At 44.6% G+C, this 20,799-nt stretch overlaps 1 protein-coding gene across 1 annotated transcript in view; it reads left to right on the forward strand.

Moving 5' to 3' along the window:
* LOC135526644 (cytoplasmic FMR1-interacting protein 2) overlaps window positions 1-20,799 on the forward strand; it is a 45,494-nt gene that overhangs the window by 2,265 nt on the left and 22,430 nt on the right. Inside the window, exons 2-4 of the mRNA XM_064955161.1 lie at window positions 14,603-14,752; window positions 14,840-14,929; window positions 15,616-15,693. Coding sequence (XP_064811233.1) covers window positions 14,636-14,752; window positions 14,840-14,929; window positions 15,616-15,693 — 285 coding nt within the window. The 5' untranslated portion in view covers window positions 14,603-14,635. The remainder of the gene's footprint in view (window positions 1-14,602; window positions 14,753-14,839; window positions 14,930-15,615; window positions 15,694-20,799) is intronic.

Genomic DNA, 20,799 nt, shown 5'->3' on the forward strand with positions numbered 1-20,799 from the left:
AGTAGCAAATCAAATAGCTAAGAGTAACGGCCCAAGGCAACTGCCCTGAGGGACACCGCACTGTACATATGTGACCGATTTCAGGAAACTAGGCATATGTTGTGGGTCACTACTTCACAGGTGAACCGTTTGAACATGAACTTTCTAAATCAAAATGCGTTTTTTTTTGGCAGAAATGCCTTCTCAAACATGTGAACTTTCATGTGCCTTAATACCAAACTTGTATGCCATCTGTAAATAAAAATGAAATTGTTAAATTGCGAGCCTAGTTGATTTAGCCACAGAAAAGTTAGCAACCTTCCCGCTAGCCATGATTGGCTGAGATAATGAGTGGGCTGGACATGCAGAGAGATGAGTTTGGATTGATCAAATCAAATCAAATTTATTTATATAGCCCTTCGTACATCAGCTGATATCTCAAAGTGCTGTACAGAATCCCAGCCTAAAACACCAAACAGCAAGCAATGCAGGTGTAGAAGCACGGTGGCTAGGAAAAACTCCTTAGAAAGGCCAAAACCTAGGAAGAAACCTAGAGAGGAACCAGGCTATGTGGGGTGGCCAGTCCTCTTCTGGCTGTGCCGGGTGGAGATGATAACAGAACATGGCCAAGATGTTCAAATGTTCATAAATGACCAGCATGGTCGAATAATAATGAGGCAGAACAGTTGAAAGTGGAGCAGCAGCACGGCCAGGTGGACTGGGGACAGCAAGGAGTCATCATGTCAGGTAGTCCTGGGGCATGGTCCTAGGGCTCAGGTCCTCCGAGAGAGAGAGAAAGAAAAAGAGAATTAGGGAACGCACACTTAGATTCACACAGGACACCAAATAGGACAGGAGAAGTACTCCAGATATAACAAACTGACCCTAGCCCCCCGACACACAAACTACTGCAGCATAAATACTGGAGGCTGAGACAGGAGGGGTCAGGAGACACTGTGGCCCCATCCGAGGACACCCCCGGACAGGGCCAAACAGGAAGACTATAACCCCACCCACTTTGCCAAAGCACAGCCCCCACACCACTAGAGGGATATCTTCAACCACCAACTTACCATCCTGAGACAAGGCTGAGTATTGCCCACAAAGATCTCCGCCATGGCACAACCCACAACCCAGTGAATCAACCCACTCAGGTGACGCACCCCTTCCAGGGACGGCATGAGAGAGCCTCAGTAAGCCAGTGACTCAGCCCCTGTAATAGGGTTAGAGGCAGAGAATCCCAGTGGAAAGAGGGGAACCGGCCAGGCAGAGACAGCAAGGGTGGTTCGTTGCTCCAGAGCCTTTCCGTTCACCTTCCCACTCCTGGGCCAGACTACACTCAATCATATGACCCACTGAAGAGATGAGTCTTCAGTAAAGACTTAAAGGTTGAGACCGAGTTTGCGTCTCTGACATGGGTAGGCAGACCGTTCCATAAAAATTTAGCTCTATAGGAGAAAGCCCTGCCTCCAGCTGTTTGCTTAGAAATTCTGGGGACAATTAGGAGGCCTGCGTCTTGTGACCGTAGAGTACGTGTAGGTATGTATGGCAGGACCAAATCAGAGAGATAGGTAGGAGCAAGCCCATGTAATGCTTTGTAGGTTAGCAGTAAAACCTTGAAATCAGCCCTTGCTTTGACAGGAAGCCAGTGTAGAGAGGCTAGCACTGGAGGAATATGATAACATTTTTGGGTTCTAGTCAGGATTCTAGCAGCCGTATTTAGCACTAACTGAGGTTTATTTAATGCTTGGTCTGCCATATAGCATGGTTCTGTCTATTTGAGCTGGTCAGTATGTTTAGGTAATCTTGTCTAACGTGGCTTTTAAAATGTTTTTTTTTTAATGTGTATATATATATATATTTTACACGTATCGCATAGTAAAACTGCCTAAGTGTTTCTCTCCACTTTCTGGAGGACCGAATATTGAAGTCAGTGGAATTCGAGTATGGTAGCTCAGGAGATGGAGAAAACGCCTGTCTCCGGATTACATGTTCGAACTAAAGACAACCATGGTATCCGACAGGAGACACATCCATCCATGAATGATAGTCTCGCTAACTACATTTTCAGATAATACATGTTTCTAATTTTGACAAAGTGGTTTCATTTCAAGTTAAAGTGTACTATTAGCTAGCTAACATTAGCTTTTTGGCTCGCTAGCTGACGCTATGTGTATTATTTGCTTGGCTAGCTATAGACTGTTAGCTAGCTAACATTGAATCCAGTTGGTTAGCTACCTGCAGATTCATGCAGGTTAGTAACTCCATGAGTTGGGATTATGGTTCATGGTTAACCATTTTGTATGCGTTTGTAAATTCAGTCTGGTCATCTACTCTGATTTCACTCTCCGCTGAATGTGCCAGAGCGCAGAATAACTGATGAATATGGCCGGTGTCAGTAAATGTCGGCAAAAAAACGTAATTAAATTGTTGCCAGCAGCACAGTTACAGTCACCAACGCTCTGGATAACATGAAAACAGCCAAACCAGCTCTGCTAGGGAGAGTAAAATGGTCAGAGTGGTGTGTTCTCTCATTTGTCTGGAAGTAGCTAACAAGCAAGCCAATGTTACCTTGGTGCTTGACTGCCGTTGAGAGGTCAGAACGTTCGGATCAACCCTACTCATCGGCCAAAGCGCACTGAACGCTCCGAGAGCGAAACGCTCTGAATTTACAAAAGGACAATCTGACAGCACAGTTGCAGTTACCAACACTCTGGATAACATAACAGCCTAACCAGCTCTGATAGGGCGAGTAATGTTCCGTGAGCAGTTCTCACATTTGTCTGGAAGTAGCTAGTTAGCTTGGGTGCTTGACTGCTGTTGTTACTACAGAACACTCGAATCAAACCTTGAAGAGATGGGTGGGGCTAAAGCTTAAGAGGGTGTGAACGATGCTGAATGGGTGTAGACAAGGAAGGGCTCTCCAGTAGTGGTACCAAAGAATTCAACGGCCATTTTCTCAAAAGTGAGTTTACAAGTTTATCAACTTTCCTAGCAGAATTATTTTCCCATTGTTCCTTAACTGTAGTGTATGATATACCATTTTGTAGATTTGAATCTCTACTTTTATCTAATGTAAAAAACACTATTTAAAATGTTGCTACATTAGACCAATTTGAGCAGGTCGGTCACATATCGGATGTTAGAGAAGCTTCCATTGAAGAACACACTCTGGGATCTATTGGATAAATAACTCTCCAACCATGTGATAACAAAGTATGATCAATAACATCAAAGACTGCACTGAAATCTGACAATACAGCTCCACCTGTCATCTTATCTATTTCTTTTAACCAATCATCTGTCATCTGAGTCAGTACAGTACAAGTTGAGTGCCCTTCTCTATATTATATGCATGCTGAAAGTCTGCCGTTCATTTGTACTCTGCAGTTCATTTGTACAATAGCATTGTATTTGGTCAAACACAGTCCTCTCCATCAGTTTACTAAGAACAAGCAGCAAACTGATTGGGCGGCTGTTAGAGCAAGCAACGTGTGCTTTACTATTTTTAGGCAGTGGAATTACTTTAGCTTCCTTCCACGCCTGTGGGGGACACACACTTATTTTGTATCACATTAGGCCCAACCTTTGGCACTTTGTGTTTCCTTGTTATTGCCAAAATGCTGTCATCTTCGCATTTTAGATTGTAAATAGTGTTCAAACATTCAGTTACAATATCATTTTCTGTCCTTCATTAAAACATTCCTTATTGCTGGGAGCCAAATTCTTCACCCACAGTCTACTCTAGTAATCCTCAAATACTTTAAGTACTTGATAGTTAAATGCTTTGTCCGGCACACTGAGAAGATCCTACATTAGTCCTAATTTCTCTTAACTGTTTGGCTAGAAATTAGACTGGGTTGGGTTGAATGCGGAAGACGCATTTCAGTTTGACGCGCTCAGTTGTGCAACTGACAAGGTATCCCTTTCCCTTTATGGTCGCTACAGCCAATGGAAACTGATATTGCTTTGGATTAAAGCAATACAGCTTTAGTGAAGATATGACCAATGCAAGTAGATGTGACAAATCCAACACTATTGGTAAAAAATATACCTTTCTGTTATCACACACATTATCAAGCATTGCACACTTATTATCTAAATACTGACAGTTTGCACTGAGCAGCACACTAAACAGCGAGGAAAGGGACCTACTAGGCAACATTCCTTGGCCCTCTCTTTTCTCTGAATCTGTCACTAGGTTGGGTCATGTGACCTCCCAAATGTATTTTTCTCAGGAATATTCGTGAGGTGTGTATTGTTATTAGTTGGTCATCTCTCCCTGAATATGAATTCCTCTGTCTGTGTTCCACTATGTCACTCATAAACTGTGTGTGTGTGTGTGTGTGTGTGTGTGTGTGTGTGTGTGTGTGTGTGTGTGTGTGTGTGTGTGTGTGTGTGTGTGTGTGTGTGTGTGTGTGTGTGTGTGTGTGTGTGTGTGTGTGTGTGTGTGTGTGCGCATGTGCCTCGTGCGCTCAGTATGAGGCGAGGATGGTAGAAAATTCTGAGAATGCCCCGAGGGAAACCCATTGAGTTGTGTGACCCGGACGTGACACACTTTCTCTCTTTCTCTCCTTTCTTTCTTGCTATCACACTTCCTTTTTGCCTCTCAAATGTGCTTTATTTGCATGATATCTAAACTTGACTCTCAACCGCAGTCATAAATGCATATCACAAAGGAATACAAATAAATGAATGCCCACATCTCTCTACTCTCACTGCTCTCCTTAGACCAGGGGTGTCAAACTCATTCCAGGAATGGCCTAGTGTCTGCAGGTTTTTCGTTATTCTTTTCAATTAAGACCTAGACCTAAACCAGGTGAGGGTAGTTCTTTACTATTTAGTAACCTTAATTCATCAATTAATGTCAAGTGAGGAGCGAAAACTCGCAGACAGTCCACCCTCTGTGGAATGAGTTTGACACGTGCCCTAGACGAGCTTCTCATCCTGTATAGGGTTGGAGATGATGATAAGGAATGGCTTGGATAGAGATATCTATCTCACTCCTCCTCCTACACTCAGCCCCCTCCTCCCCCATCCTCCGTCTACAGTCACTCCTCCTACACCCAGCCCCTCTCCTCCTACGTCTAGTCACTCCTCCTCCTACACTCAGTCACCCTTCCTCTGTCTACAGTCACCCTTCCTCCGTCTACAGTCACTCCTCCTCCGTCTAGTCACTCCTCATCCTACACTCAGTCCCCCTCCTCCGTCTAGTCACTCCTCCTCCTACACTCAGTCCCCCTCCTCCCCCATCCTCCGTCTACAGTCACTCCTCCTACACCCAGCCCCTCTCCTCCTCCGTCTAGTCACTCCTCCTCCTACACTCAGTCCCCCTCCTCCGTCTAGTCACTCCTCCTCCTACACTTAGTCCCCCTCCTCCATCTAGTCACTCCTCCTCCTACACTCAGCCCCCTCCTCCCCCATCCCCCGTCTACAGTCACTCCTCCTACACCCAGCCCCTCTCCTCCTCCGTCTAGTCACTCCTCCTCCTACACTCAGTCCCCCTCCTCCGTCTAGTCACTCCTCCTCCTACACTCAGTCCCCCTCCTCCGTCTAGTCACTCCTCCTCCTACACTCAGTCCCCCTCCTCCGTCTAGTCACTCCTCATCCTACACTCAGTCCCCCTCCTCCGTCTAGTCACTCCTCCTCCTACACTCAGTCCCCCTCCTCCCCCATCCTCCGTCTACAGTCACTCCTCCTACACCCAGCCCCTCTCCTCCTCCATCTAGTCACTCCTCCTCCTACACTCAGTCCCCCTCCTCCGTCTAGTCACTCCTCCTCCTACACTTAGCCCCCCTCCTCCATCTAGTCACTCCTCCTCCTACACTCAGCCCCCTCCTCCCCCATCCCCCGTCTACAGTCACTCCTCCTACACCCAGCCCCTCTCCTCCTCCGTCTAGTCACTCCTCCTCCTACACTCAGTCCCCCTCCTCCGTCTAGTCACTCCTCCTCCTACACTCAGTCCCTCTCCTCCGTCTAGTCACTCCTCCTCCTACACTCAGTCCCCCTCCTCCGTCTAGTCACTCCTCCTCCTACACTCAGTCCCCCTCTTCCGTCTAGTCACTCCTCCTCCTACACTCAGTCCCTCTCCTCCGTCTAGTCACTCCTCCTCCTACACTCAGTCCCTCTCCTCCGTCTAGTCACTCCTCCTCCTACACTCAGTCCCCCTCCTCCGTCTAGTCACTCCTCCTCCTACACTCAGTCCCCCTCCTCCATCTAGCCACTCCTCCTCCTACACTCAGTCCCCCTCCTCCGTCTAGCCACTCCTCCTCCTACACTCAGTCCCCCTCCTCCGTCTAGTCACTCCTCCTCCTACACTCAGTCCCCCTCCTCCGTCTATTCACTCCTCCTCCTACACTCAGTCCCCCTCCTCCGTCTAGTCACTCCTCCTCCTACACTCAGTCCCCCTCCTCCGTCTAGTCACTCCTCCTCCTACACTCAGTCCCCCTCCTCCGTCTAGCCACTCCTCCTACACTCAGTCCCCCTCCTCCGTCTAGTCACTCCTCCTCCTACACTCAGTCCCCCTCCTCCGTCTAGTCACTCCTCCTCCTACACTCAGTCCCCCTCCTCCGTCTAGTCACTCCTCCTCCTACACTCAGTCCCCCTCCTCCGTCTAGTCACTCCTCCTCCTACACTCAGTCCCCCTCCTCCGTCTAGTCACTCCTCCTCCTACACTCAGTCCCCCTCCTCCGTCTAGTCACTCCTCCTCCTACACTCAGTCCCCCTCCTCCGTCTAGTCACTCCTCCTCCTACACTCAGTCCCCCTCCTCCGTCTAGTCACTCCTCCTCCTACACTCAGTCCCCCTCCTCCGTCTAGTCACTCCTCCTCCTACACTCAGTCCCCCTCCTCCGTCTAGTCACTCCTCCTCCTACACTCAGTCCCCCTCCTCCGTCTAGTCACTCCTCCTCCTACACTCAGTCCCCCTCCTCCGTCTAGTCACTCCTCCTCCCCCACCTACTCTTATTTTTTCCCCCACCCCCACTACATGACACAGATTGCCAATCTGTGCGTAATTGAGATTTCCACATAATCTATCAATTAGGACTGACCTCAATTATTCGACTTGTCGTTAGGCTGTTGGTCGACCGAGATGTTTTAGTTGAGCAGTAGCATATATACAGTACCAAAATTTGGACACACCTACTCATTCAAGGGTTTTTCTTTATTTTTACTATTTTCTACATTGTGGAATAATAGTGAAGATCATCAAAAACATTAAATAACAACATATGGAATCAAATTGTTAAACAAATCAAAATATATTTTATATTTGAGATTCTTCAAAGTAACCAGGCTTTGCCTTGATGACAGCTTTGCACACTCTTGGCATTCTCTCAACCAGATTTTTGAGGTTGTCACCTGGGATGCATTTCATTTAACAGGTGCACCTTGTTAAAAAGTTAATTTGTGGAATTTCTTTCCTTAATACGTTTAAGCCAATCAGTTGTGTTGTGACAAGATCGTAGAGGTCGACCGATTAATCGGAATGGCCGATTTAATTAGGGCCGATTTCAAGTTTTCATAACAATCGGAATATTATATTATATTATTTATTTTTTAATACCTTAACTGCTTTGTTCAGGGGCAGAACGACAGATTTTTACCTTGTCACCTCGGGGATTCATTTTTGCAACCTTCTGGTTACTAGTCCAACGCTCTAACCGTCTATCTTACATTGTACTCGACGAGGAGCCTGCGTGGCAGGCTGACTACCTGTTACGCGACGGCAGCAAGAAGCCAAGGTAAGTTGCTAGTTCGCATTAAACGTATCTTATAAAAAACAATCCATCTTAACATAATCACTAGTTAACTACACATGGTTGATGATATTACTAGTTTATCTAGCGTGTCCTGCGTTGCATATAATCGATGCGGTGCCTGTTAATTTCTCATCGAATCACAGCCTACTTCACCAAACGGGTGATGATTTAGTACTGTCGTTGCACCAAACCTAACCATAAACATCAATACCTTTCTTTATATATATATATACACACACACACACACACACACACACACACACACACACACACACACACACACACACACACACACACACACACACACACACACACACACACACACACACACACACACAATTGGGATACCACGAAATTGGGGAGTAAAGGGGGTAAAATGATATCATTTTTTTACGCGTCCTCCGATACACAACCCAAGCCGCACTGCTTCTTAACACAGCGCGCATCCAGCCCTTCGCCACTGCGCCACCCGGGAGGCCACAGTATATATTTTTAAACTTGCATATTGAGTTAATATTGCCTGCTCACATGAATTTCTTATAATTAGGGAAATTGTGTCACTTCTCTTGCGTTCCATGCAAGCAGTCAGGGTAAAGTCCATTTATTCCTAACAAAGACCGTAATTAATTTGCCAGAATTGTACATAATTCTGACATAACATTGAAGGTTGTACAATGTAAAAGCAATATTGAGACTTGAGGATGCCATCCGTTAGATAAAATACGGAACGGGTCCGTAATTCACTGAAAGAATAAACTTTTTGTTTTCGAAATGATAGTTTCCGGATTCGACCATATTAATGACCAAAGGCTCATATTTCTGTGTGTTATTATGTTATAATTAAGTCTATGATTTGATATTTGATAAAGCAGTCTGACTGAGAGGTGGTAGGCAGCAGCACGCTCGTAAGCATTCATTCAAACAGCACTTTCATGCGTTTACCAGCAGCTCTTCGCTGTGCTTCAAGCATTGAGCTGTTTATCACTTCAAGCCTATCAACTTCCAAGATTAGGCTGGTGTAACCAATGTGAAATGGCTAGCTAGTTAGCGGGGTGCGCGCTAATAGCGTTTCAATCGGTGACGTCACTCGCTCTGAGACTTGGAGTAGTTGTTCCCCTTGATCTGCAAGGGCCGCGGCTTTTGTGGAGCGATGGGTAACGCTGCTTCGAGGGTGGCTGTTGTCGACGTGTTTCTGGTTTGAGCCCAGGTAGGGGCGAGGAGAGGGATGGAAGCTATACTGTTACACTGGCAATACTAAAGTGCCTATAAGAACTTCCAATAGTCAAAGGTATTTGAAATACAAATGGTATAGAGAGATAGTCCTATAATTCCTATAACTACAACCTAAAACTTCTTACCTGGGAATATTGAAGACTCATGTTAAAAGAAACCACCAGCTTTCATATGTTCTCTAGTTCTGAGCAAGGAATTTAAACGTTAGCTTCTTTACATAGCTCATATTGTACTTTTACTTTCTTCTCCAACACTTTGTTTTTGCATTATTTAAACCAAATTGAACATGTTTCATTATTTATTTGAGGCTAAATTGATTTTGATGTATTTTATTAAGTTAAAATAAGTGTTCATTCAGAATTGTTGTTATTGTCATTATTATTTTATAATAAAAAATAAAAAAAATTGCCCAATTAATCGGTATCGGCATCAGCATTGAAAAATCATAATCGGTCGACCTCTACAAGATAGGTGTGGTATACAGAAGATTTTTACCCTATTTGGTAATAGACCAAGTCCATATTATGGCATGAACAACTCAAATAAGCAAAGAGAAACATCAGTCCATCATTACTTTAAGACATGAAGGTCAGTCAATCCGGATAATTTCGAGAACTTTGAAAGTTTCTTCAAGTGCAGTCTCAAAAACCATCAAGCACTATGATGAAACTGGCTCTCATGAGGACCGCCACAGGAAAGGAAGACCCAGAGTTACCTCTGCAGAGGATTAAGTCATTAGAGTTACCAGCCTCAGAAATTGCAGCCCAAATAAATGCTTCACAGAGTTCAAGTAACACACATCTCAAAATCAACTGTTCAGAAGAGAATTGCTGCAAAGAAAGCAATACTAAAGGACACCAAGAAGCGAGCAATGGACTCTAGACAGGTGGATATCTGTCTTTTGGTCTGATGAGTACAAACGTGATATTTTTGGTTCCAACCACCGTGTCTTTGTGAGACAAACCAGCATGGTTTGCGCTTAGTGGGACTATCATTTGTTTTTCAACAGGACAATGACCCAACACACCTCCAGGCTATGTAAGGGCTATTTGACCAAGAAGGAGAGTGATGGAGTGCTGCATCAGATGACCTGACCTCCACAATTACCTGACCTCAACCCAATTGAGATGGTTTGGGAGGAGTTGAGTCAAGGAAAAGCAACCAAAAAGTGCTCAGCATATGTGGGAACTCCTCCAAGACTGTTGGAAAATAATTCCAGGTGAAGCTGGTTGAGAATGCCAAGAGTATGCAAATCTGTCAAGGCAAAGGGTGACTACTTTGAAGAATCTCAAATATATTTGATTTGTTTAACACTTTTTTCTACATAATTCCTTAATTAAGTTATTTAATTTTAGTTTAGTTGTCTTCACTATTATTCTACAATGTAGAAAATATTAAAAATAAACTAAAAACCCTTGAATGAGTAGGTGTGTCCAAACTTTTGACTGGTACTTTTATATATATATATTTATATATCTATAATATATAGTGTTTTTATGGCACACGAGACACCTGTCAGTGTGCATCTCAGTGAACTAATCCATTGCGGAGGCTGAGACTGATCCATTGCGGAGGCTGAGACTGATCCATTGCGGAGGCTGAGACTGATCCATTGCGGAGGCTGAGACTGATCCATTGCGGAGGCTGAGACTGATCCATTGCGGAGGCTGAGTCTGATCCATTGCGGAGGCTGAGACTGATCCATTGCGGAGACCGCGGGGATGACACAGTCCAAGAAGAAAGGGAGTGTGGCTGCACAATGCACATCTCTCTCCAGAATGCACTCTCTCCCGCTAATTTGTGCACATTCATTGTTTCAGAACTTCACTGTGTGAATTGTTTGCGTTTGATTGTTAGTGTCCATCAATTCCCCATTACATATCACCAGTAGTACATTTACCGTTAATTCTTATAATTTCTAATCTACAATGTTTGTTTAGTTACGGTAATGTCTGTTAAAGCATTCAATACATTATTATTCCATTATTTTACTGTTCTCATTGTCAGTGGACATGTTTGCAGAGCGCCCAACCAGTGTTTATCTTGTGTGTTTTGTCAATTTGGTCATTGTCTTTTCTTTTGAGTGCTCCTGTCAATGTTGAGTAAGTACGCGCACCTGATTACACATAGTTGTCGCAGTGACTTTATGAATAGTCTATCAAACTTGTCATTGTTGTTCTAAAAAAGTATAAATACAGAAAATGACAGGCTGCATGACATCAGCAGCCTGGTGGTCCGAAAGAGCATAACTGGTGTATTTTAACACCAATAAACCCATCCGTTTGAAAATGAATTTAGTACATGTCAATCTAGCAAACCAGGCAACTAAAGCAACAATGTTTTGGTTAGTTTCTAATTGGCTGACGTAAACTCACCCCATTCCATACAAATGTGCGCAACCGCAACATTCAAACGAGGCTACAAAGAAAATGAATGCGACTAGCCACTGTGTTGACTACCAAATTGTGGGTGTGAACAACGTTTCTATTCAAGCGTTGATCGACATGGTAATGGCTCTATAGTATTGGAGAAAAGTTGAAAAAACAGACCCTCTGTTACATCGTGACGTGTCATGTCGTAATGTACAGCACGCGTTATGCAACTATTTCTGTCTTACAACCTCTCTCCGCCAGGTGTAGCACTTCTCTCATCGTTTAAAAACAAGAAATGGACAGTGACAATTTATTTATTTTTATTTTACCTTTATTTAACCAGTGGGTTAACTGCCTGTTCAGGGGCAGAATGACAGATTTGTACCTTGTCAGCTCGGGGGTTTGAACTCGCAACCTTCTGGTTGCTAGTCCAACGCTCTAACCACTAGGCTACCCTGCCGCCCCGTAAGGGGGGGATACCTAGGCATTTTTTGCGTCATCATAGCATGCGATCATCATTCTCAAAGTACTTCTAAGATCACTTTAGCACCGCCCTAAAAACCCTATTTTCAAATAAGTATGTAATGACACATTATATAAAGTCTTTATAGTGTTTTATTTACATTTCAGAGGCGATAAGGTGATAAGTTGGACAGATCGAGTGGAAAAATAAGTAGTTTTCCTACACATCTCCTCTCCTTCTCACTGTCACGCATTAGTTTCGCTTCCCCACCCGCCAATTCAGTAATTCCATTAGACTTTTCGGTGATTTAAAAAAAAAATATATATATATATATATTTTTTTGTGGAACATGGATGGAATGTTTCATCGCTGCAACTCCCCAACGGGCTCGGGAGAGGCGAAGGTAGAGTCATACGTCCTACAAAGCATGACCAGTCTAACCACGCTCCTTCACACCTGCCAGCTTAACCCGGAAGCCAGCAGCACCAATGTGTCGGAGGATACAGCGTTCAACTGGGGACCGGGGTCAGCCCTGAGGCACCCAGCCAAAACCTCCCCTAACCTGGATAATGATGTGCCAATTGTGCGCTGTCCTATGGGACTCCGGGAATGAACCCAGATCTGTCGTAATGCCTCTAGCACTGCGATGCAGTGCCTTAGACTGCTGCGCCACTCGGGAGGCCCTATGGAACCCTCAGAAAACTGGACACATTAATGTTATTGTAACGTCCCATTAAACGTATCTAGAACATTTTAATATTGTATTTTCTGATAACATGGCAACCATGGTTTGGTGGAACGTTGATGTAATATTCTCCCTCAGAAAATTCTGAGAACATTGTAACCACGTTCTAGAGAAGTTCGGCATGACACTAACTTTAACACAAAATGCTAAAAATGTTCTCAGAAGGTTTTTGCTAACATAGAACGTTCTCTTTACTAAACAGAAAACGTGACACTCAAACATTAGGGGAACATTATGGGTAACATTACAAAAACGCTCTCTCCCTAGAATTGTTAGCTGGGCTCTTCCCTCCTCACCCCCCTTTGTCTCCCTTACTGCTCCTTCTTCTGGCTGGAGGAAATTAAGCTGAATTTTATCAGGCTTGTCAATCAGGCCAGACTTGAAAACACACTCCTGAGAGGCACATGATGTAGAGGCTAAGCCCCGGGCCAGACACAGTGTGTCGTCCAAAATGGCACCCTATTTCCTATATAGTGCACTATGTAGGGAATAGGGTGGCATTTGGGACATAGACACACTGTTCCTGCTCAGACCCAGACTGGCTGTAAGGGTCTATGGTCTTCTTGACTATCCAGGTATACAAGGTTTTTGTGTGCAAGAGAGCAATAGTGTAGTCGATTGATAGGTGGGCCTTTCAGTAGTGCTGTTTGGTAAGCTATAGGTGGGCCTTTCAGTAGTGCTGTTTGGTAAGCTATAGGTGGGCCTTTCAGCAGTGCTGTTTGGTAAGCTATAGGTGGGCCTTTCAGCAGTGCTGTTTGGTAAGCTGTAGGTGGGCCTTTCAGTAGTGCTGTTTGGTAAGCTATAGGTGGGCCTTTCAGTAGTGCTGTTTGGTAAGCTATAGGTGGGCCTTTCAGTAGTGCTGTTTGGTAAGCTATAGGTGGGCCTTTCAGTAGTGCTGTTTGGTAAGCTGTAGGTGGGCCTTTCAGTAGTGCTGTTTGGTAAGCTATAGGTGGGCCTTTCAGTAGTGCTGTTTGGTAAGCTATAGGTGGGCCTTTCAGTAGTGCTGTTTGGTAAGCTGTAGGTGGGCCTTTCAGTAGTGCTGTTTGGTTAGCTATAGGTGGGCCTTTCAGTAGTGCTGTTTGGTAAGCTGTAGGTGGGCCTTTCAGTAGTGCTGTTTGGTAAGCTGTAGGTGGGCCTTTCAGTAGTGCTGTTTGGTTAGCTATAGGTGGGCCTTTCAGTAGTGCTGTTTGGTTAGCTATAGGTGGGCCTTTCAGTAGTGCTGTTTGGTAAGCTATAGGTGGGCCTTTCAGCAGTGCTGTTTGGTAAGCTGTAGGTGGGCCTTTCAGCAGTGCTGTTTGGTAAGCTATAGGTGGGCCTTTCAGCAGTGCTGTTTGGTTAGCTATAGGTGGGCCTTTCAGCACCATTTTTGTCGATCTTCAATCAAGTGTTAATGACCTACCTGTCTGCATGTGAATTAGCCTACTCAGCAGTTTGATTTCAGTGCAGAGCAGACAGAACATGTATACCATTATGTATACCAGTGTGCTACGTAACATTCAGCAGTATCATGTCTGAACGACAATTAAACACAGGCAATTTACTGCTCCTCCTCTCTCTCTTGCTCTCTCTCTCTCTCTCTCGCTCTCTCTCTCAAGAATGACAGCATTGTCTAGCATTACAACATGTCTTTTTCTCACTATTGTCTTTTCATGGTGTCACAAAGGCTGTTTGTCTGATGACATTTATCTGCCAGTTGTAAAAGGGAAACATGCCATGCCCAGTGCCCACACTGTGTGGAGAGACAGACAGGCGCACAGACAGACAGACAGGCGCACAGACAGACAGACAGGCGCACAGACAGACAGACAGGCGCACAGACAGACAGGCGCACAGACAGACAGGCGCACAGACAGACAGGCGCACAGACAGACTGTAGCAAGTGGTTCCTAAAGAGGAAATGAGAGTGAATACCAGCCAATGTATGACAGTTCTCCTGGTGGAAGGAATCTATACTGGTTTAGATTGGGATTTGTCCTCTTTTTTTTCTTCTTTTTTTCTTTTTACTGAGAGTTTGTGGTTTGCTTCTCTCTCTGTCTCGCTCTCTGTCAGACTGGCCGGTTGTGTGAGTGACCTCTTGTAGCCATGACGACCCACGTGACCCTGGAGGATGCTCTGTCTAATGTGGATCTGTTGGAGGAGCTGCCCCTCCCTGACCAGCAGCCCTGCATCGAACCTCCACCTTCATCCATCATGTACCAGGTACACACAGACACACACACACACACACCTGAGATTTCTAATTAATTGCAAGAGTACTAAACTCTCTCTCTTTCTTGTTCTCTCTAGGCTAACTTCGACACAAACTTTGAGGACAGGAATGCATTTGTGACGGGGATAGCTCGCTATATCGAGCAGGCTACTGTCCACTCTAGCATGGTGAGGAAGCAACCTGGAGGGATTGGTTTGGAACGGGGATTGGAGTTGGGCCTCTGCTTTGTGGATACTTTAGTTTTTCAATGGGAACAGTTAGGGAATGGTTCTCAGATCCTTTTCATCATTATTCTCAACTCTCGGCTAACATACACACAAATTCACACATTCACACACCCACTACAAAAGAGCCTTGTGTTTGGGTGTTTTATTGTCATTTCTGCACTAAGGGTTTGGCCTGGTTAGCGGTTTCTGTTGACACACACACACACACACACACACACACACACACACTGAGGGATGAATCAGGCAGTCACTAGGCTAGACCTCTTCCTGAATGTAATGAATAGGGAGTGTGATTTGACTGACAGAAGAGGAAACTGTCGCTTAAATAAACTTTTAAATCAGGAAGTTCCATTCAGATAAATTATCTATTTTCCAACAGAGACCTGAGGTTACTCATTTGTCTAGAGAAGTGTATTTCACAATAGAGAATATTCACCGTAGTGAATGCAAGTGTGAGGAGATATTACACAGAAAGCATTTTATAACAGACTATTTTAATAACAATTTTATGTTTGAAACATACTTGTGAAGATTAATCAAGAAAATATGCATATGTTTTGGTGCATCCATCATAGGATGGTCTGTGTTGTATGTCTAATGCGTATAACCCTGTTCTCTCTCACCAGAATGAGATGCTGGAGGAGGGACATGAGTACGCTGTCATGCTCTACACCTGGAGAAGCTGCTCAAGAGCTATACCACAGGTGACTCTCTCGCTCCTTCTCTCTCTTTCTCTCTTTGTCACTGTCTCTCTCTCTCTCTCTCCTCACTTTCACACAATCACAAGATAGTGAAAGCATAAACAAAGTTCAGGTACTCTGCAATAGGCTTGGGCGGTATCCCAAAGAGAATGCTAACGAGCACGTTGCGAACGTTTTATACAGTCTCTGACATAAACTATTTGCAGATCAGATATCCCAGCTCATAAAAGTACCATATACTAGTAACTAAAAAATGCTACTTAGTTTGCTGAACATACAAAACAAATATAAGACTGCAAGGCCCTTGATCCAGAAGGGGATTCTCTGCTGTTACCAAGCGATGCTTGATTTTGGAAGAAGCTAACCACTTAGCTACTAAATTAGCAAACTAAACGCACAACTACAGAGCATTTAGCATATTTTAGACTGTTAACTTAATAGTTATAAGATTTCTAGCTGGCAAACATTTAGTTGTGAATTCCATACTATAGCTAGATTACCATGGCGTGTGCTGCACAGCATTGAGTGACTCAAAAGGCTCTGGTCTCTCTTCGTTGTGTGCTTGTAAACAAACACCACATGACGGGACTACCAGTAAGCTTCATCATGAAAAATGATGTGACAGGTGAAATGAAGAACACAACATATTGCACAAGTTGACTGCAGGTATTTACATAAAAAGTACTTACAAATATTCAAATGTATTAACATACTAAAATGGTATTGCAAAACCATCCCGTGGCTATATCCAAGTACTCCGGTATATGGTATACCGCCCAAGCCTACTCTGCAATGAGAAGGGTAGAAATCAAATCAAATTTATTTATATAGCCCTTCGTACATCAGCTGATATCTCAAAGTGCTGTGCAGAAACCCAGCCTAAAACCCCAAACAGCAAGCAATGCAGGTGTAGAAGCACGGTGGTTAGGAAAAACTCCCTAGAAAGGCCAAAACCTAGGAAGAAACCTAGAGGAACCAGGCTATATGGGGTGGCCAGTCCTCTTCTGGCTGTGCCGGGTAGAGATTATAACAGAACATGGCCAAGATGTTCAAATGTTCATAAATGACCAGCATGGTCAAATAATAATAAGGCAGAACAATTGAAACTGGAGCAGCAGCACGGCCAGGTGGACTGGGGACAGCAAGGAGTCATCATGTCAGGTAGTCCTGGGGCATGGTCCTAGGGCTCAGGTCCTCCGAGAGAGAGAAAGAAAGAGAGAATAATATTCAGTTGAAACTGTTCTGCCTTATAGAAGGGTGTTCTTTCAATAACCCTTGACTTCACACGTTCCTCAGCTGTCTTTTTCTCATTAGAACAGTTCAACCCTAAACATGCAAATTAGTCTATTTTTACCACGTCACTCACCACTCTACAACCACAGTCTACTTGACAGTTAACTGCCAAAATATAGGAAACACTTAAAAATGCTGGGCATGTCATTATTTTGGACAAGATTTTGGCTACCATAACTATAACTATAGGATGACAATGCCACCATCCACAGGGCAGGAGTGGTCACTGAATGATTTGATGAGCATGAAAATGATGTAAACCACACACCATGTAAACCATACACCATGGCTATCTCAGTCACCAGATCTCAACCCAACTTAACACTTATGGGAAATTCTGGAGCCACGCCTGAGTCAGCGTTTTCCACCACCATCAACAAAACACCAAATTATGGAATTTCTGGTGGAAGAATGTTGTCACATCCCTCCAGTAGAGTTTCAGACACTTGTAGAATCTATGTCAAGGTTGAAACTGTTCTTGCTCGTGGTGCCCAATGCCCTATTAAATCACTTCATGTTGGTGTTTCCTTTATTTTGGCAGTTACCTGTATATCAGCCAGAAAGGGAAGCTGTTAATATTCACCCCAGTCTGAGGTCCTGAGCGCTCTGGAGCAGGTTTTCATCAAGGATCTCGCTATACTTTTCTCCGTTCATCTTTCCCTCGATCTTGACTAGTCTCCCAGTTCCTGCTGCTGAAAAACATCCTCACAGCATGATGCTGTGGTACAGCATATACTGTATCACAGCTGTATGTTGGTACCCTTCCCCGGATCTGTGCCTCAACACAATCCTGTCTCTGAGCTTTACAGACATTTCCTTCAGACTTATGGCTTGGTTTTTGATCTGACATGCACTGTCAACTGTGGGACCTTATGTAGACAGGTGTGTGCCTTTCCAAATCATCTCCAATCAATTTAATTTACCACTGTCAGAGTCTACCTAGAAGATAGCGAAGGAGTCAGGCGCAGGACACAGGTAAGAGCAAAAAACACTATTTCCTCAATCCAAGAACGTAACAAAAATCCTGTTACAAAACAGGACCCGAATTCCAACACACAAAAGACAATCACGCACAAAACAGAAAGGGAAACCAGAGGGTTAAATAAGTAACATAATTATGAGATGGGAACCAAGTGTGTGTGAACAGACAAAACAAAAGGAAAAATGAAACATGGATCGGTGGCAGCTAGAAAGCCGGTGATGTCAACCGCCGAATGCCGCCCGAACAAGGAGAGGGAACAACTTCGGTGGAAGTCGTGACAACCACAGGGGGACTCCAATCATGGACTCCAATCATGTCTCATAGCAAAGAGTCTGAATACTTATGTAAATAAGGGATATCTTTTTTTACATTTTTTTTTACAGATTCTTTTTTTTTTTAAATCTAAAAGCCTGTTTTCGCATGGTCATTATCTGGTATTGTGTATAGATGTAATATTTTTTATCTAATCCATTTTAGAATAAGGCTGTAATGTAACAAAATGTGGAAAAAGTCAAGGGGTGTGCATACTTTCCTGAAGGCACTGTACATACAGTTGTGGCCAAAAGTTTTGAGAATGACATTAATATTAATTCCCACAAAGTTTGCTGCTTCAGTGTCTTTAGATATTTTTGTCAGATGTTACTATGGATACTGAAGGATAATTACAAGCATTTCATACGTGTCAAAGGCTTTTATTGACAATTACATGAAGTTGATGCAAAGAGTCAATATTTGCAGTGTTGACCCTTCTTTTTCAAGACCTCTGCAATCTGCCCTGGCATGCTGTCAATTAACTTCTGGGCCACATCCTGACTGATGGCAGCCCATTCTTGCATAATCAATGCTTGGACTTTGTCAGAATTATTATAATTTTTTTTGTTCACCCGCCTCTTGAGGATTGACCACACGTTCTCAATGGGATTAAGGTCTGTGGAGTTTCCTGGCCATGGACCCAAAATATCTATGTTTTGCTCCCTTAGACACTTAGTTATCACTTTTGCCTCATGGCAAGGTGCTCCATCATGCTGGAAAAGGCCTTGTTCGTCACCAAACTGTTCCTGGATGGTTGGGAGAAGTTGCTCTCGGAGGGTGTGTTCATACCATTCTTTATTCATGGCTGTGTTCTTAGGCAAAATTGTGAGTGAGCCCACTCCCTTGGCTGAGATGCAACCCCACACATGAATGGTCTCAGGATGCTTTACTGTTGGCATGACTCAGGACTGATGGTAGCCCTCACCTTGTCTTCTCTGGACAAGCTTTTTTCTGGATGCCCCAAACAATCGGAAAGGGGATTCATCAGAGAAAATAACTTTACCCCAGTCTTCAGCAGTCCAATCCCTGTACCTTTTGCAGAATATCAGTCTGTCCCTGATGTTTTTCCTGGATAGAAGTGGCTTCTTTGCTGCTCTTCTTGACACCAGGCCAATCTCGAAAGGTCTTTGCCTCACTGTGCGTACAGATGCACTCACACCTGCCTGCTGCAATTCCTGAACAAGCATTGTACTGGTGGTGCCTCGATCCCGCAGCTGAATCAACTTTAGGAGACAGACCTGGCGCTTGCTGGACTTTCTTGGGCGCCCTTCACAACAATTGAACCGCTCTCCTTGAAGTTCTTGATGATCTGATAAATGGTTGATTTAGGTGTGATCTTACTGGCAGCAATATACACTGCTCAAGAAAATAAAGGGAACACTTAAACAACACAATGTAACTCCAAGTCAATCACACTTCTGTGAAATCAAACTGTCCACTTAGGAAGCAACATTGATTGACAATAAATTTCACATGCTGTTGTGCAAATGGAATAGACAACAGGTGGAAATGATAGGCAATTAGCAAGACACCCCCAATAAAGGAGTGGTTCTGCAGGTGATGAACACTTCTCAGTTCCTATGCTTCCTGGCTGATGTTTTGGTCACTTTTGAATGCTAGCGGTGCTTTCACTCTAGTGGTAGCGTGAGACGGAGTCTACAACCCGCACAATTGGCTCAGGTAGTGCAGCTCATCCAGGATGGCACATCAATGCGAGCTGTGGTAAGAAGGTTTGCTGTGACTGTCAGCGTAGTGTCCAGAGCATGTAGGCGCTACCAGGAGACAGGCCAGTACATCAGGAGACGTGGAGGAGGCCGTAGGAGGGCAACAACCCAGCAGCAGGACCGCTACATCCGCCTTTGTACAAGGAGGAGCAGGAGGAGCACTGCCAGAGCCCTGCAAAATGACCTCCAGCAGGCCACAAATGTGCATGTGTCTGCTCACAGTCAGAAACAGACTCCGTGAGGGTAGTATGAGGGCCCGACATCCACAGATGGGGGTTGTGCTTACAGCCCAACACCGTGCAGGACGTTTTTCATTTGTCAGAGAACACCAAGATTGGCAAATTCGCCACTGGCGCCCTGTGCTCTTCACAGATGAAAGCAGGTTCACACTGAGCACATTTGACAGACGTGACAGTCTGGAGACGCCGTGGAGAACGTTCTGCTGCCTGCAACATCCTCCAGCATGACCGGTTTGGTGGTGGGTCAGTCATGGTGTGGGGTGGCATTTCTTTGGGAGGCCGCACAGCCCTCCATGTGCTCGTCAGAGGTAGCCTGACTGCCATTAGGTAACGAGATGAGATCCTCAGACCCCTTGTGAGACCATATGCTGGTGCGGTTGGCCCTGGGTTCCTCCTAATGCAAGACAATGCTAGACCTCATGTGGCTGGAGTGTGTCAGCAGTTCCTGCAAGAGGAAGGCATTGATGCTATGGACTGGCCCGCCCATTCCCCAGACCGGAATCCAATTGAGCACATCTGGGACATCATGTCTCGCTCCATCCACCAATGCCACGTTGCA

This window comes from Oncorhynchus masou, chromosome 32 (assembly GCF_036934945.1).
Source record: "Oncorhynchus masou masou isolate Uvic2021 chromosome 32, UVic_Omas_1.1, whole genome shotgun sequence".
NCBI lineage: Eukaryota > Metazoa > Chordata > Actinopteri > Salmoniformes > Salmonidae > Oncorhynchus > Oncorhynchus masou.